Source organism: Apis cerana, linkage group LG8 (genome assembly GCF_029169275.1).
Source record: "Apis cerana isolate GH-2021 linkage group LG8, AcerK_1.0, whole genome shotgun sequence".
In the NCBI taxonomy this organism is placed as follows: Eukaryota; Metazoa; Arthropoda; class Insecta; order Hymenoptera; family Apidae; genus Apis; species Apis cerana.
In genome coordinates, this window is record NC_083859.1 from 552,446 (window position 1) to 569,968 (window position 17,523).

The 17,523-nt window shown below is 26.9% G+C and overlaps 1 protein-coding gene across 16 annotated transcripts in view; it reads left to right on the plus strand.

The window, feature by feature from the left end:
• Positions 1-17,523, plus strand: part of LOC108000937 (potassium/sodium hyperpolarization-activated cyclic nucleotide-gated channel 2) — a 187,906-nt gene that overhangs the window by 103,839 nt on the left and 66,544 nt on the right. For 14 of the 16 annotated variants that reach the window (XM_062077787.1, XM_062077788.1, XM_028668247.2 and 11 more), the window contains one exon: positions 11,663-11,933. In XM_062077787.1, the coding sequence (XP_061933771.1) occupies positions 11,663-11,933 (271 nt within the window). Of the gene's footprint in view, positions 1-3,309; positions 3,565-11,662; positions 11,934-17,523 lie in introns of those variants that run through there. The other 2 variants (XM_062077786.1, XM_062077785.1) reach the window with 2 other exon arrangements.

Below are 17,523 nucleotides of genomic sequence, written 5' to 3' on the forward strand. Positions count from 1 at the left end.
ATATCTTTATGCAAACTTGTTTTAACAGAAATAAATACGATAAAAGAAGTTTGTTATAATACTCACATTATGATAATTGATTAATCTAATAAACATAAAACTGACGCGAAAATATGAAGTTCATTAATAAACGAAAAGACGTTGAATAAAAATTCTAAGTCGCATACTGCTTATTTTTCTTTTTTATATTGGAATTTGTTTCATAAGAAGCGATTAACATTACTGGTTTTCATCTACGCCTCATTAGTGAAAATTTTCCAGATTTCAATGAATTTAAAATAAATTTAAAATCTTAATACGTGAATAACGCAATTATTCGTTTCCAAAACTAAATTTCCTTTTTTTTCTTCTCGTATTTTCAAATTTGTATTAACCTTCATTTTAGCTTTAATTAATTAATAAAAATATAAATATTGGATGATTCTGTTAAAGAAAGAAAATAAAAAGACATTCCTCATTTGTTAAAATGAACATTAATCTTGAAATTGATAAAATTGACGAAACAAATATTAGTATATTAATATTTCTCTCTGGTGAAGAAAATATATTTAATTTAATAAAATTACACTATATTTGTAAATGTTGATATCGGAGTAATTAATGGAGTTACAATAGAGAAACGTGAAATGTGCTTTCCATTGATAATTAAAACAGATTAACAAAGAGAAATGAAATTAAAATGATTATAATGAGAATTGTAAATATTTATAACGAAATTTCAGTTCTCAACTTTTTAATTATTGTAAATTCGAATCGTTTTCAAAATTTTCCAAAATTTAAGAAATTTTTAAAATTTTTCATTGAGTATTTTTAATATTTTTAAAAATAAAGAAATCAAGAAAACGCATAAAACATTTTATTATATAAAATCGATGTAGACAACTAAATTCTTCGTTCGTCAAACGAAGAATCAACATTAAACGATTAAAATAAAATTAAAATATCAAGATACATAATCCATCTTGTCTATCAAACTTGTAAACATACTTTTTCTGCGAAATCGGTATTCTACATATTTATTCATGGAATATTCAATTCCTACAATTAAGAAATATGAATTATTCACTTATCGTCTTTTATCATTTACATATGTAACCAAGAATAATATACGATACATACAAGCATATTATATATAATTAAAGACCATAAAAACTCAAATTAAATTAAACGTTACGCGATAAAAATGGTACAGTAAGAAGTGATTTTCTTTGATATCATCTCAAGTGAGATAATTTGTCTTATCAAATAAATTATCCGTAGCAAAACTCAATCCTACAAAGACACCGGAAAAAGGATATTTTGTTGAATACTGGAATATCATGTTGAAATCGTTCCATTTACACGCTAATTTTTTGAAGCTGACGTTTTTCCTAAACTTCTTTTTTTTTTAATGAAAATTTTGCTGAAATCATTTCACCAGTCAAATTCAAAAATTTATTTGAAGTGATTTTAAGTTATTTTATTTTTAACTTTGCATAAATTATTATGTTTAAAGCTTTTCATCGCATCTTTTTTCTTCATTTCAACTAATCGATAATCTTTACTTTTAACGTAGACAATATTGGATAACATTGTGAGATTAATCATAAACATTCTTTCTTAAACAATGACAATATATAGTTGTTGTTCATACGACTGACCAACACGATATTTAATGTCTACCAGTTGTATTATTTGAAATTGGATTATAATCTAATCTTTGTCGTATAAAGAATACGTTAATACGATCGCTATTTAATAGCGTGATGGTAATTCGACAATAAATAACAATTATTTACCATCGAATTCTAAATTAATTACATGCATATATTTAAGCGAATTGAAGACGAACACTTGCGAGAAATGTTTGTCACGCGTATCCTTCTAGCAGCAAAAATAAAAAGTTGTCTTCTTACCAAAATCTTAAATCAAATATCTATAACCCATTCGAAATTTTCTCTGTTCACAAACTCTTTAAAATACTTTGCGTTCTGTGCTTTCCAAATTTATTTCATTAAATTCTTTTAATATCAATGAATTCTCTTGCCAATCTTTTTAACTCAGATTTAACTTAAAACTTAAAATTTTATAAATTAAACCTATTCGTTCAAAGATTAATCAAAATCTCGATTTTAAAATGGAATCCAAAACATCAATTCTCGACGAGCCAACTAATTACAAAATTTACCAAAAAGTCTCTTTAAAACACCTCTGCATCCTCGACGAATCTTCCCGGGCGTGTCTAATTTCTCTCGTGCGGTATCCATCCATCTCTGAAGAATCATATACTCAGGTTTCTCGAGCGCCCTCCATTTTCTCGAATCCGCTTTAGAAGGAGCGACATCAGAAAAAGCCGCGTTTCCTAACAAAGTATGCAAAGTGGAAACTGTGGTATTGCAGTCACAGCGCAATGCATTTATTAATGTTCACAGATTTAGAATCTTGAATATTATTCGGATTTCTTTTGGAATTATTCCACGAATATCGAATATATAATATATTTTGCACAGATTTTTGTGTAAATTAAAATTATGGAACGATCATTCCAACAATGCGTATTTAAACATGCCACGTATGAATTTTACAATTAAAAAACAGATACATACGGAATAGATATTATCGATTGCAAAAATAAAACTCGTTTAATTGTTGCTTTGAATATTTTACGTCATTATCGTTATTGCTCGCATAATAAATGTCTTTATAACACGTTAACAATACTCGAACTATAATTAAAACTTTATTCGAAATCGCTTTATTCGCGACTTAAGTTTCTCGATCAAAACATCGTCAAAAGTTATTTATCGGTAGCCAGTGTGTAAATACGAATCCATCCATTAATCTCCTTATACACAAAGGCCAACAGCAACAAATCTTATTCGCCTTCGATTGCAATTCTCAAAAATTAATACACAACAAGCAAACTCCGTTCATAGAATGTACGATTCACGTAGTTCAATATCGTGGACGGAGACGACCACGATGACGATCTCCTCGTCCAACGTGAAAAGTTTTGACGACCGATTGTCGCGCTTCTCTGCATATTTTGCATGCGCGTTCTCTTCGTCAATGCCTCGAATAAAAAAAAAAAAAAAGAATCGAACGCACGCGTGATCGTTTGGTTCCACAATAAAACCGGTCAGTCGATGCCCGGTTTCTCTCTCTTTCTCTCTCTCTTTCTCTCTCTCTTTCTCTCCGTTCAAACAACGCCATTTTTCTCTCCTCTCTTCCACCTCTGTTCGGTTCCGTTCCTTCGACTCTCCTTGCCGGCTGTTGGTGGGTTGGCCTGGCTTGCTTTCGCCGGCCGCGTGGCTTCTTTTTCCTCGTGTTCCGCTCGTCATTAGTCAACCTCTGCACCGGGGACCAGTTACACGTTAAACGGGGCAGACCGTTCTCGCGATCCTGAGGCGCTTGGGTTTCGGGCGATGGCCGACGAGCTGGCGCGCGCCAGCCACCTCGACGAGCAGAGGAGGCCGCTCCTCAGGAAACAAGGACGGCGAGACGAGAGGCACGGGGCCAAGGGATTCCCTGTCCTTGTCTCCAGCTGGCCAGAGTTGTCTTGCAACCGTGAAACGTTCAAATTCGGTGAGTTTTCTTTTCTCGGTTCGCCCGATGAGGAATTTTCTCGCGGGGGATCCTTATGATTGAACGTGATCGACAACTTTTCGGGGATTGTGGCGGAAGTAATTTTGACAAACTGGTCGGAACGCGTTAGAAAAGTTCGTGGAAAGCATTTTTGGTATTTTTTTTTTTTTTTTTTTTAAATTGATCAAAGTGGCTCTTTTCGGAATTATGGATATTGGAGAGAGGTAATTTTTGGATGAAGAGGATTATATAGGAGTTATTAGTGTGTGTATATTTCTTTTAAAATATTTGGCTGATTTTGTGAGGATACATTATGCGGTGAGCTGGTTTTTTTTTGTTTTTGATGAAACCTTTAGTTATTCGGATGTTGCAAAGTTCTTGTACAATTTTTTTTTAAATTCTTTGAAAGTTTTTTTTCTATTATTTTAAACGAGATATAAGTGTGTGTGGAAAGATTTTTATGTTATTCAAAATTTGCGTATTTTTCCTGATTAAACGAAGCATTTATAACGATAGCATTTTCTGAATTTCTTTATTACTTCGATGAAAAGATAGAATTCTTAGATTCTTTTTCAGAATTTTTTCTGTCAACAACTTGATAACGTATTTTTATTATATTTAAAACGATAATAAAAATAAGAAATGTTTATACTTATATTTATATTTATTTATATTTATTTATATTTATTTGTTTATATATTTTTGTTAGAAATATCCCCGTCTATCTTGTAACAACAGTAATATAGAATTCTCGTATTATTTTTAGAAATTTTTTCATACATTAAATATTTCTAATGAAACTTTTCCATTCTTTTCTGATGCAACACGATTACCATTGATAAATATTGATTAGCTTTTTCTTTACCAATATTAATAAATTTAAAATATATTGCGTCGTTTCAAATAACTTTTTTATATATATATTACAGTTTTAATTATCAATTTATTTGCAAACTTATCGATACTATATTATTGAATTTCAGCTGTACGTATTTATCCATGATATCATTTACATTATGTGACTGTCACTTGTTAACTATTTACATAAATAAATCGATAAAGAATATATACAACAGGTTATCGAAAAGCTATATTTAAAAAAATTTTTTTTTAAATTTTTTTTTAGATTTTCTTTTTATGCTATATATACGATGAAAAACAAATTAAATATTAATATAAATAAAAAGTTACTATTTCTATCATTGTAATTTCAATTGCATACACAATATTTTATACCGGATATTCCATATTTCTCTTAAGATAAGAAATACTTTGTTTATTAATTAAAAATATTAAAAAACATTTAGGACAAAAATTGAATGATTTCAAAAAAGGTACAATACAATGTAATTATTCTTCTCATAGATAGACGAGTAAAGATATATGAGAATCACTTCATATTTTTAAAAAGAATTATATATGTAAGTATGCAAAATTATATATTTTTAATGCATATACTTTTTTAAGTAAATGTAATGTATTATTTTCTATAAAAAACTACTAAACTATATATAGTCAAAAACTATTAGTTTAGAAGATATTCATTCTTATTATACTTATTTCATTCGTAAACTAACAATTTTTCGACTGAACATGATTTATGCTTTTGTACAAAGATTTACATGTCCATATAAAAAAAAAATAATATCACAATGTAACTCTCTTGAAACCATTCAATTCTTATTCAAAGTATTTTATAATATTATGAAAAATAAAAGAGATATTCCAAATAAAAAAAGATATGAGACAATATTTTTAAATTCTTTAAAATGAAAGGTATATATAGAAAGATATAGAAGTCAAAAAAAAAAAAAAAATACAATAATTTAAAAAAATGATAAAAAAATCTTACAAGAGGTAAATATGTAAAAGGTAAGTATTCCTAGATATAAGAACTATTGAAAAACTATTAAAAAATAACAAAAATGGAAGCTGCAATAGATAAATATATAAAGTATAAAGTATATGTGAATATACAAAGATAAATATTCTACAGAATAAATATATAAAACATATAAAAGATATAAAATATATAAAACATCATAAAAAATATTGTTTCCTAAAAATCAACAAAATTTTTCCATGCAACTATCTGACAAAATATATTATTTTAATACAAAGTCGAAAAATTAGTTAAAATTTCATTCATTCAGCACATTTTGGAAAGAAAATGACATTACGACAAAGAACTGCAAAAATTTTTCGAAAAATTTCTCGAGCGATTTCCTATCATATTATATTCTTGTAATAGAAAATTGAATTTTTGTCCAAAAGTTTCATTCTATTATACGAACATTCGGAAATTTTTAAGAATTTGACTTCCAAAAATTTTAGAGATTCCGAGAATTTGTTATTTCTTGGAAAAATTTTTTGATTAATCTCCTATCATGTTCTCCTGATACAAAATCGAATTTTTGGAAATTCGATGAAAATTTTACTATCGCTCAGGGAATTTCGATCTTAATCTTTTTTATTAAATATCTTATTTATTCTTTTATTCTTCATAATAGAAAAAAAATGCTTCAAACAAAAGTTAAATGGTTTCGAAAGGGTTATATTCTCAATTTCTTCGTAGGTGGATTCATAAAAAACTTATCAACCACAATTTTATTTTTTTAAATAGCATTATATACCTTTTAATACACCAATTTGGCATTCCCTACGAAAATGTATAGGATCATATATAGTAAAAAACCATTAGTTTGGAAAATATTTAATTAAATTTATTTATTTTCCAAACTATAAGTTTCTTGCTGTATATCGTTTAATACTTTTTTATTGAAAATGCTAAGATACATCAACTGTTATATTGAAAAATCTTCAATTTTATTTAAAAAAACAACATCCACATTTATAAATCCCTTGTGTTTTTATGCATAAATAAATAGGATATGCCTTCCTCGAAACGATTTAACTTTTATTTGAAATATTTTTTAATATTTCCAAAAACAAGCATAATATATGTTCGGATAATGCTATTCGAACACTCGGTATAATATATTATGTAATCGATTATTAAAAACAATCGAGATATTTTAAATAAAATATAGTGCTTAAATTTTTCAAAAATTAAAAAAATGGCAAAAAACGCACTAAAAATATTCTTAAAAAATGGCAATATTCATAATAGAAGATTGAAAAAGAAGAATTGTGCAAGGAGAAAACATCTAAATTTACATAAATTGTGAAAAAAAATGTTTCAAAACTCTAAAAAAATGGCAACACTAAAAAAAATGATAAGGAAATAAGTAAGAGAACGGTAAATGTGTGATAATGTGTAAAAATTTCTTTTAAATTATTTTCTCTTTATAGAAAATCGAATTTTTGGCCGAAAGTTTCGTTCTATTGTTCCAACATTCGGAAATTTTCAGAATTTGACGTCATTTGACATTTGGAAAAATTTTTCGATCGACTTCCTATCATATTATATTCTTCTGATATAAAATTAAATTTTATTTGTTCAAAGATTTAGAAATTTCCACGAATTTGACGTCACTTTTAAGAATTTTAGAAATTTTGAAAATTTGACATCATTTCCAAGAATTTCAGATTCCGAGAATTTCATTTCCTTAATTATTAAAAATTTCTCGATACGATACTGCTTTCATATATTCTCCTAATTCAAAATCGAAATTTTAATCAGAAATTGTTAGATTTTATATTTTCGCAAATTTTTCACATGTCATTTTTTTTATCTTATATAGTTTTTGATCTTGTATTTGTAGGAGAATATAATATTTAAAAATGTGGAGTTAAATTTTTTTTAAAAGTTTATATACTTACCTTATATTTACGTATTTTATACTTACCTTTGAATTCTGCCATGTTGTCTTTTACTATTCATTTTTATCAGTTTTCTTAATTCTAAGAAACTAAGAAATAAATAAGATAATAGGATAGATAATAGATAATAGTATTTATTCCACGTAATATATGACTGAAATATCTTGCTAATTTTTTATAATATTAAAAAATATTTTGAATAAGAATTAAATAGTTTTTAAGAGATTACGTTGTGATATTATATATTTTTTTTATATGGATATGTAAATAAATTCATCTGTAGAATTATATATTTTTTAATACATATTTCATTGTATTTCGACATTCTTTATGCAAAAATATAAATCATATTCAATCGAAAAATTGTTAGTTTATGAAAGAAATAAATGTAATTGAATTTCTTTCAAACTAATTTATAAATAATTTTTGTCTATTTAATATGGTTTAATAGATTTTTAATAGGAATAATTCATTATATTTACCTTATATGTTAAAAAGTATATGATTTTATTTAAAAATATGAAATTGACCTTCATATAATATATATACTTCCATATCTATACTTCCATCTTTGAAAAAAATAATTATATAGCATTACACTTTTTTAGAACCATTCAACTTTTATCTGAAATATTTTTTAATAACTTAAACTATAAATATATAAATAACTAAAAACTCTTTAAAAACGATACTTCAAATACTTATATATAGGAATTTAATAATGTAATATGAAAAGTTTATAATAATAAACATTTATATATATATATATATATATATATATAAATATATTTATAAATAAATTTATTTTTCTTTTATCTATATACTGTTTTCATAATGTTTTTGTATTTTTTTTATAATATTTACTAATAAATTATTTATATAATTTCCTTTATTAGCGATTTTTATCATGTAATAACTAGTTTCTAAGTATAACAAGTTATTTTTAGAAATGACAACTTAATATCGTACTTCAACATAATAATTTTAAAATTCTATTCTATTGGAATCATTAATTTTTATTATACAATAATTTATTTATTTATCTACTTATTGGTTTATATTAATGAATAATTATTAAAAAATTTATAAGCTAATACAAGATATATAGTTTACAAATACTTTATAAAATTGGTAATTAATCGTTAATTACACAATTTTATAATTTACAATTTCTTATTAATGAATTCGATTCCAGAAATAATAATTTATGTATAAAATTTTAGAAATCTTCAATAAAAACATGTAGATATAAATATGTAGTATTGTAAAAGAATAAAAGAATAATTGAGAATTTTTGAAACAAAACCGAATTTTAATTAAGTTTTAAAAGTACCAAATTTTAATCAAATGTAATCAAAATTTAAACCAAGCTATCGATATTTTCTCTGAAAAATACCTAATGATTTTTTTCAAATTTAAGAACACTGCTAAAAGAGAAATTTTTGCAACAACAGCGAATATTTTATAGAAACAGCGATAAATTCAAAAAAAAAAGCAATATAATTATGTATTTAGACTATTATACTAATGCGAAAATTTGTTTGATGTGCAAATTTATAACAGGCTGGTAAAATAAAAACTTGAAATTTCGAAACTTTTCAATGATTTTGTCTTTTTTTTTCTTTAAAAATTATATCTATTTCCTCAAAAACTGAAATCTTAACAAACTTAAATTTCTAGAATTCCACAAACTCAAAATCTCGAAATAAATTGATTAACGAAAGCGAAAAGACAAAAAGAAAGAAAAACAAAAAGAATAAAAAGAATTCGAAATTTGATAACATTTAAAAAATTATTTTATATCACAAATTATTATTTAATTTATTTTCAATTTTCTCAATAATATATATTAATTCGATTCTCTCAAATCTATCATCTGTTATTGCATAAACAATATAAATTACGATATAAATTTGTAAAATTAAAAAAAAAATGTAATTAATCACTTCTAAAAATAATCGAATCAAACGTTTCGCAAATATTTTACGAGAAGATCGATTGGAATTCCAATATTGTTTACCATTCCATCACCCAGATTCTTCCTTCTCTCGATTCTTTTTATCGCAGATAACATGCCTTACGAATACAAAAAGACAAGAGAATTCTCTCGGTTAACTGTACTTAAGTCACCGAGCAAACGGTTCTTGCTTTTTACGTTTCGTGTGTGCTCGCGCTATTGGTGCGTATGGTGTTCGGCAACTGGAAAGGAAATCGATGGTAGAGATCAAAATGACTCGCGTGTGCTTCGACTCTTATGCGAGAATGAGGCTTTCGAAATTTTTCGACGTTTTTTCCTTTTCTTTTTCTTTTCTTTTTTTTTTACCAGTTGAATTCGATGTTTATTTGGTTTCTCATTGGCAATCATTCCGTTCGTCCGAATTTGTTGAAGTTTATTTGAAGCGTGGAACGTGGAGTGGTGGAATTTTTGGACCGCGTAGAATGTAGAATTTCTATTTGCAAATCGTTTTAACTGGCTAAATTTGAAGTTTATTTGAAGCATTGGAATGATGAGATTTGAACGTACTGCGTTCATTCGAAGTGTGAAATATTGAATTTTGGTTGACAATCGTAGATTTAATTGATTGAACTTTATTCAAAGCGTAGAATTGTAGGATTTGGAAATGTTGAATCCCGATTGACAATTATTCTTTAATTCGAATCGCAATTAATCGAATTGCAAGTTTATTCGAAGCGTAAAAAACAATGACTTGATTATGTTTATTAGAATGCGGAATGTTGGTTCGAAGTACGTGATCTTTTACGTGATTGGAACGAGATCGTTAGTGATGTAGATAATATTGGTTGGTATATTAATTGCACTTGGTGGCTGATGTATCGAAGTAACTGTCTGACTGATTGAATTGACTGAACGATTGGTGATAAGATATTTGAACTTTATAGTGAATTACGTGATCGAAATTGCAAATTTCTGTTGATAGAATATGAGTTAAGAAAGAAGTAAGAATCTTTTTTTTTATATTTCTAAAAAATAATAATGATATAAATAAAAATCTGTGAAACAAATTCCTTAAAGTATAAAAAAAACAACAATATTTTAGAAAATAAAATTAGATCGAAGAATCAAAATTTCCCAGACTTATTTTCTGTATAGAATTAACAACAAAAACAAAAATAACAACAAAAATTTGCAATCAAAAATTGTAATAATTTTGATCATTACAAATTTTCATTCATACGAGCAGGAAATATTCTTTTATAAATAAGAAATAAATAGAGGAAGTTAATAAAGAGAAGTAAGGCAAGAATGTTATAATGATCAGACGATAAAAAACTTTAACACAATCTTGGGAATATCGAACATTGGCATGGAAGGTTAAATATAGCCATCGTGACTATAAGAGTAAGAAGTAAAAGGTATAATAGTTCAATGCCATTTATTTTAAACGAAAATCCATTTTATCGTCGTTAATTTATCTATGGAAGCTTCAGGTATAGCTTCAAGAAAGCTATACACACTCTCATTCATAAGTCATGGGACATCGTGACGGTCTGAGAAAAAGGCAGGGAATTAAACAAAAAAAGGCAAGGAAAAGAGGTGTCTTTCTTCATTCTGGATTTATTAATGTACTCATTAGTGAAATTACTTACCAGACCTATACTGAAATAATGGAAAGCCAAATTGAACATATATCTAAGAAATACATAAAGCAGATGTTTGAGTAAATTTCCGGTAATTTCCTCTGATTGCTAACATAGAAGCAACTTGATAATATAATTATATGATAAATTGAACGTTGTAATTAGAAAATGATACTCGACAAATTTTAAATATTAAGAAAAATTAAAATATACATTAATTTTTATACTCTATTTTTCTGTTAATGTATTTTTCTTTTTTGATATATTCATTCGTGTCATTAATAATATTGAAAACACTCGTTCAGTTGAAAAGACAGTTTGTAAATGCTTTTATTTTAATGTAAAGATATGTAAACATAAAAGAAATTATATCTTAAGATATATAAAAGTATCCAATACAAACAAATATTATCGATATAATTGGACAGGATTGTACGTACATTCGAAAGTTGTGAATCAATTCTATCAATTTACAAACGAATCTACTAATCATAGAATAATATTTCGAAAGTTCTGCGAATCAATTTCCAAAAAAGGAACGACCAAACAACTCTAAATATTTATTGAGAAAACAACAACTGATCACAGAATAATCCCAAACAATTCTAAATATTATCGATGAATTGAAAGATTATTATCAAACGTAATTAATAATAAAAATAACGAATATTTCGATCAAATTGGTTAATGGTGGAACGATATTTCGCATTTGCAGGCAACGAGATGAATTACAAGGGCAGCGGGAAGGTCCACTTCGGAGTGGACGATGTGTCCCTCTACGGGACGCCGAAGGAGGAGCCGGGCCCGGGTCTACCGGGCCAGGAAGTCAAGCAGAGCTTCTTGAAGAATCAGCTTCAGGCCCTGTTCCAACCTACGGACAACAAGCTGGCCATGAAGTTGTTCGGGAGCAAAAAGGCTCTGATGAAGGAACGAATCAGGCAAAAGGCTGCAGGTCACTGGGTCATCCATCCTTGTTCCAGTTTTCGGTGAGTCCTTTCAACCAAATCGCTTCACCTCGACAGGCAATCGATTTCGTGTCTCGATTTTGGATGCTTTCTAATCATGTTCGATCCTTCGATACATAATGTTGTCAATTGATCGTGTGATGAACGATCTTTGCCAGTTTTTTATAGCAACTAAGGATGGGTAGGCCGTGATGAGTCCTTGGATTAGGATGGATTATGTGAAGAAAGTTTATTTCTGTCAAATTATTTTTGAATCGTAATGCGTGGATTATTATTCACTATTTGGTTAAAAACACGTATTAATTAAATTAATTGTTCAAAAATCATGTCTTCTAGGATTCTAGAAATCACTATTATTTAAAATAAATAAAATTATAAGTTTTTAAAAAAATCGATCTAAAGAAATTAAAGATTTAAAAAATTAAATATTTGGTATTTATGTAAAAAGAATTTTATTTAATTCAGAATGGAGGCTTTTATAAAATTATTATTAAATCTTAAACCTATATTTTTTTTGGAATAAAATTTTCGATCCTTTATAAATGATCTGAAAAATTCCGAAATTTTAGAAAACTGTTCTTAATATCATCAGAAAAGAATGGATACTCATCAATGAAAGCAAGAGAAAAATTAAAAATTATTGATAATTATAACATTTTTATAATTGATTAATTTTGTTATTTAGAATTCTCGCTATTTAGATCTCTGTTATTTAGATAAATCTATCGTAAATCTCTTAATATTATTCAAAAATGAGAAACATTGAATATTTTATACAATATACAGTCGCAAACATTTTAAAATATTCACATAAGGAATCACTCCCTATGGTGTTGGCCATCCTACATTAGGGTAGAAATAGATTTTAAATTTTTAAATTGCTTCTCAATTAATTTAAATGGCTCTAAACGAGAAAAATAATTGGTTCATTTCTCTTCCTGTTAACTATTCAATATTTATGGCTTATAGGATCTTAAATTGCTATTACCTCTTCTGGATCTTAGACTCTATCTAAACTTAGAAAGGTGGTGTAACAGTTATTAATAGAATTATTGAAGAAATTCATAAAGGTTATGCAAAGGTTATTATCTCTATTTACGATGTTTATTTTTATAAAATTTTTGTTTTAAAAAATAACATAAAGTGAAACGCATTCTTGATGCACTCTATGTTTAAAATATTCGAGAAACTTTGAAAACGAAGAAATTCAATTTTGATAAAAAACTAGTTTCTGATATTAATTTAATTTTATTTGTTGTTGCAAATTAAACAATTCAATTGATATTTTGTTTAATATATATTATTTTTACGATATAATTTTTATGCAAATTAAATGAAATGAAATTCGAAATATATATTTGACGTTAGGAATATATGGAAAACAAATTTGCTTTTAAATTATCTTCATCTCTATATGAATTGTCCCAATTAATATTTGGATATCTACAAGAATCGATTATTCTTCTTGAACCAAATATAAAATTTCGTTCATATTTTTGGTTTTGTACGAAATTAAGATTTCTCTAATATTCAAAAGATCCACATACGATTAATAATATCGTCAATTTTAAATAATTGAAACTCTACTTTTTGTGTAAAAAGAAGCTTTAATCCTAGATTAGCAAATAACTACTTATTTATAATTTATTAATGATGACATGTAAGTATCAATTTGTCCATAAACATTAATAAACATTAACAAAAAATTTATCAAAAATATCACGAACAAATTATATAAAAAAATTTTAAAAATAATTTAAACTAGGATAATTTAAAGAATTAATATTTCTAGGTCGAATAAATTTCTTCTAATAGAAATTGAATCGTATATGTTTGATTAATTTGCTCGAAAAACAGAGCATAGAGAGTGTTGTATGTAGATTTTCTTCAACGTTTTTCCTCTCCCTCTTTCTCTTCTTTTTCCTTTTAGTCCGATCTCTCAAAGCAACATTCCTCGATGATCGCTAACGAGGAGTGAATTTGGAGGATCTATCGCGCTGGTACCACTTCTGTTTGGCCTAATTATCAATTAAAACGTCTAATTAGAGTGGTTTGCTCCAAGTCCAAACCCGAATTGAACGGAACAGTTGTGTCGAAGGTTTCCTTCCATCGCGATTGCGCGGTGATCGGCTTTGACCCAGTTCACAATCTTGACGGAGAAAACAATCGATGATAAATCTGACTACATCGAATAACAGATAATTCTATAAACACGATTCTGCAGCAGATTTTCTTTTTGTTTTCTTTCTTCGACTATATATTACTTCACATAATCTTTATGCAAAAGTATTCGAAAAAAAATTGTTTATCGATATACGAACTGTTATCTCGCGTGTTATTTTTAGTTCCCATTTATCGATCTGTTAATTCGATTAGTTTTTACAGGCAATCATGTTTTTTCCTTTAATCTGATTCCCCGATTATTTACGAATATCTTTTTCACAATTCTTGGTTCTTAAAAAATGCGAAAAAATTCTTGGATACTTGTCTATGAAATATCTTATTTTATCATACAATTATTCATCCAATCGAAATAATTTATTTTCTTCCAGATATGAACGATCCAAGTTGTCCATGATTAACTTTTCTCTTTCATTTTATCTCACAAGATATTTATTGTAACAAAATGAACGATTAACATTAAAAGTTACAAAAGTAGAACAAGATTTAAGTTTTATTAGTAACCGTTACGAATCCTTTTTTAATAAGGAATTCTCGTAGCAATGTGTCAGGTACATGAAGAAAATTATAGACCCTTTGGGTATCCTTGACCTCCGTCTTCCGGGACAGGATAAAGCACTTTCCCATATCAGGGTTGAATTCTTGTGTTGCTTGGTCAACGGCTCGATCTGATCAACCGGAATGCATTTGTGTCGCGACATATTTCGAGGAAAGGCCGAACAAAGAAGATATTCTTCTCCAGGAATAACACGTAACCATTTGACTTGCTTGATCGATTAATAGAACTGGTATGGTGGTCGCTTATGGTGGTCCATTTAGCTTTTTACGTGAATGTCTTATAGCAGTGTTTCCCAATCCTAACTTTGATGTATGATTCATTAAAAATTTTATCATGATTTATTATCTAATAATCAACTCAATATTGATACAAATTTATTTTATTTGATTCGTGTGCATGAAAAGATTTATTTAATGAATTTAGTAATTTTTTTTTATAATAATTAATCAAGTTTTAGAAAAATATAATTTATGTTCATCATTGTTCTGTTTCTTTTTAATTGTTCTCTAAAATGTTTAAATTGCTCTTCTGTAAATTGGATACTTCACGTTGGGAGACACTGTTCCATGGAATAAGGATGTCTTTCACATCGATCGAGTTTAACGCGTTTATTGACAATTTGATTTAGATTAGATTATGCTATAATTAGATACTTCTTTGGTTAGAAAAATATTATCACAAGTAAATAATTCATAAAATTATATATAATTAATATAAGTAATATAATTTGTATATATTTCAATAATATATTTTATATATTAATTCTATATATATTTTTATAATAGAAGTTATATAATTTTTATTATTGTATTTTATATCTTTTTTATATAATAAAGAGATAATAAAAAGATAGAAAGGTAAATTTTAACAAAAAAGAATTTTGAAAAAAGGAAATAATATGCGATATGTAGAAAAAGAGTTTCTATGGTCTTTTTTTATGAAGAAATGTTGGTAGAAACGCTAGAGATATATAGATTTTATTTTTAAAACCATAATGTGCGTCTTGTATTTTTGCAATTTTTAGCTAATTTTTAGCTCTTTTGAAAATAATTTAAATTATTTATTTTTAAATGAATAGTTAATTAATTCTAACAATGAATCTACATATTCTGTTTAAAAATCTAAAATCCAATCATATTATCCATAATTCTTTGCAGAATTGCCTCGATATAATATTGAAATCAATAAATTAATAAAACTAGGTCAATCACATTTTCCTGAATTAACTTCATATGCAAATTATTTCTACTGCCATATATTCATTTCATTTTTATTAAAAAAAAATGCATTCGAAAATATCACCATTTAATTAAAGATAAAATTAAATAATATATTTAACAAAATTTATATCAAATTTATTTAAAAAGAAAATATTTTAAAACTTATGTAAACGAATAACTTTCACGATATTTTTCAAATATTCGCACTAAATGCTTGAAAATCCTGGAAATGATTGGAAACAGTGAATCTCTTTGTTTGCTCGCGAGTTCAATGAGCCAATTGATCGAAAAATCTGAAGGATTCTCGAAGGTTATAAGCTAAAATTATCGTACTATATTTCGCTATAATTACTCGCGAAATAGCTTTATTTTTACGTTCAGAATTTTCTTTAATTACTGGTAATATAAGGATGTTTCATCCTTATTACATGGATGGACATTTCGTTCAATGTTAACGATCTTCCTGAATTACAATTGCATGTACACTTGGAAACCATTGATCGGGAAAACCAGAGAAATCTTTCAATTATGCAGCATTCGAGGATACTAATCCTTGTTCTAAATATACATGTGCAGGAATAATGGAGAGATATCAATGAATATTTAATGTGATAGATTTGTATTCGACTCGTGATGATATTTTAAGCGTAATTTAGTTTATTTATGGATCTTTGGAATTAACGTGTAATGAAATAAGTTAACATTATTATTTTAATGCCTCTAAGCAATTCAAAAATTATCCTTTCACTTATTCTTTCTTTTTCATTCATATTATATTTCATATATATTTCATGTATCGAATAATTTATTTTCCCATTTATTTAATTTAAAATATTTCAAAACCATTGATTTTTTTAAACATCGAAAAGATATTATAAACAATTGCTCTGTAAGCACCATGCTCCAAACAATTGCATTGAAAAATAAAAAACTTAAAATTTATCCAACCTTAAAATAAAAGTCAGAATCATAATTCTCTCCGATTTTCTGCAAAAATCAAATTTATAGAAAACGATAAGAGTTGAAGGACCGCCATATTATCACGTGATAGATAGAATAAGCTCGCGTTTTTCAAGAATTGTTATAAATATCGCCGTGATAGTTGATCATGCATGAGGACCTTATTATTTTTAGTTGAACTTTTAAACGAGCATTTAACACATATGTGGTTCTAGCGGGATCAGAGAGGTTATTTTTATAGTTGGAATCCCGTGAACACGCGCCATTTTCTAGACTTGAAGAATCAGAATAGATCTTGTTGATCGGAGAAGGAAATCCAATAATTCGCGAGAATTCAATGGAGATTCCGGGAAATTGGAATGACAGATGGGGATCGTTTCAAATGTATATCTTTTTAATAGTTTAATTTATATTAATAGCTCTGTCTCTCCTTGGATATCATTGGTTAGATGGAAGGACAGGTTAATTATTCTGGTTTATATTCGTACTAATTTGCTTTGGCAGCTGGAAATCATTTAAAATTTAAATCTTCTTAAACATCGTATCGTTGGCAAGACTTGATAAGAAGATTAGTTGCTATCGTTTATGTATATATATAAGTGTATCAATAGTTGAAGATCGCCTCAATCATACGTTCCAATGTATTTTTCGTGTAGAAGCAAAGATGATTTTTAATTTTCTAAAAAAAGAA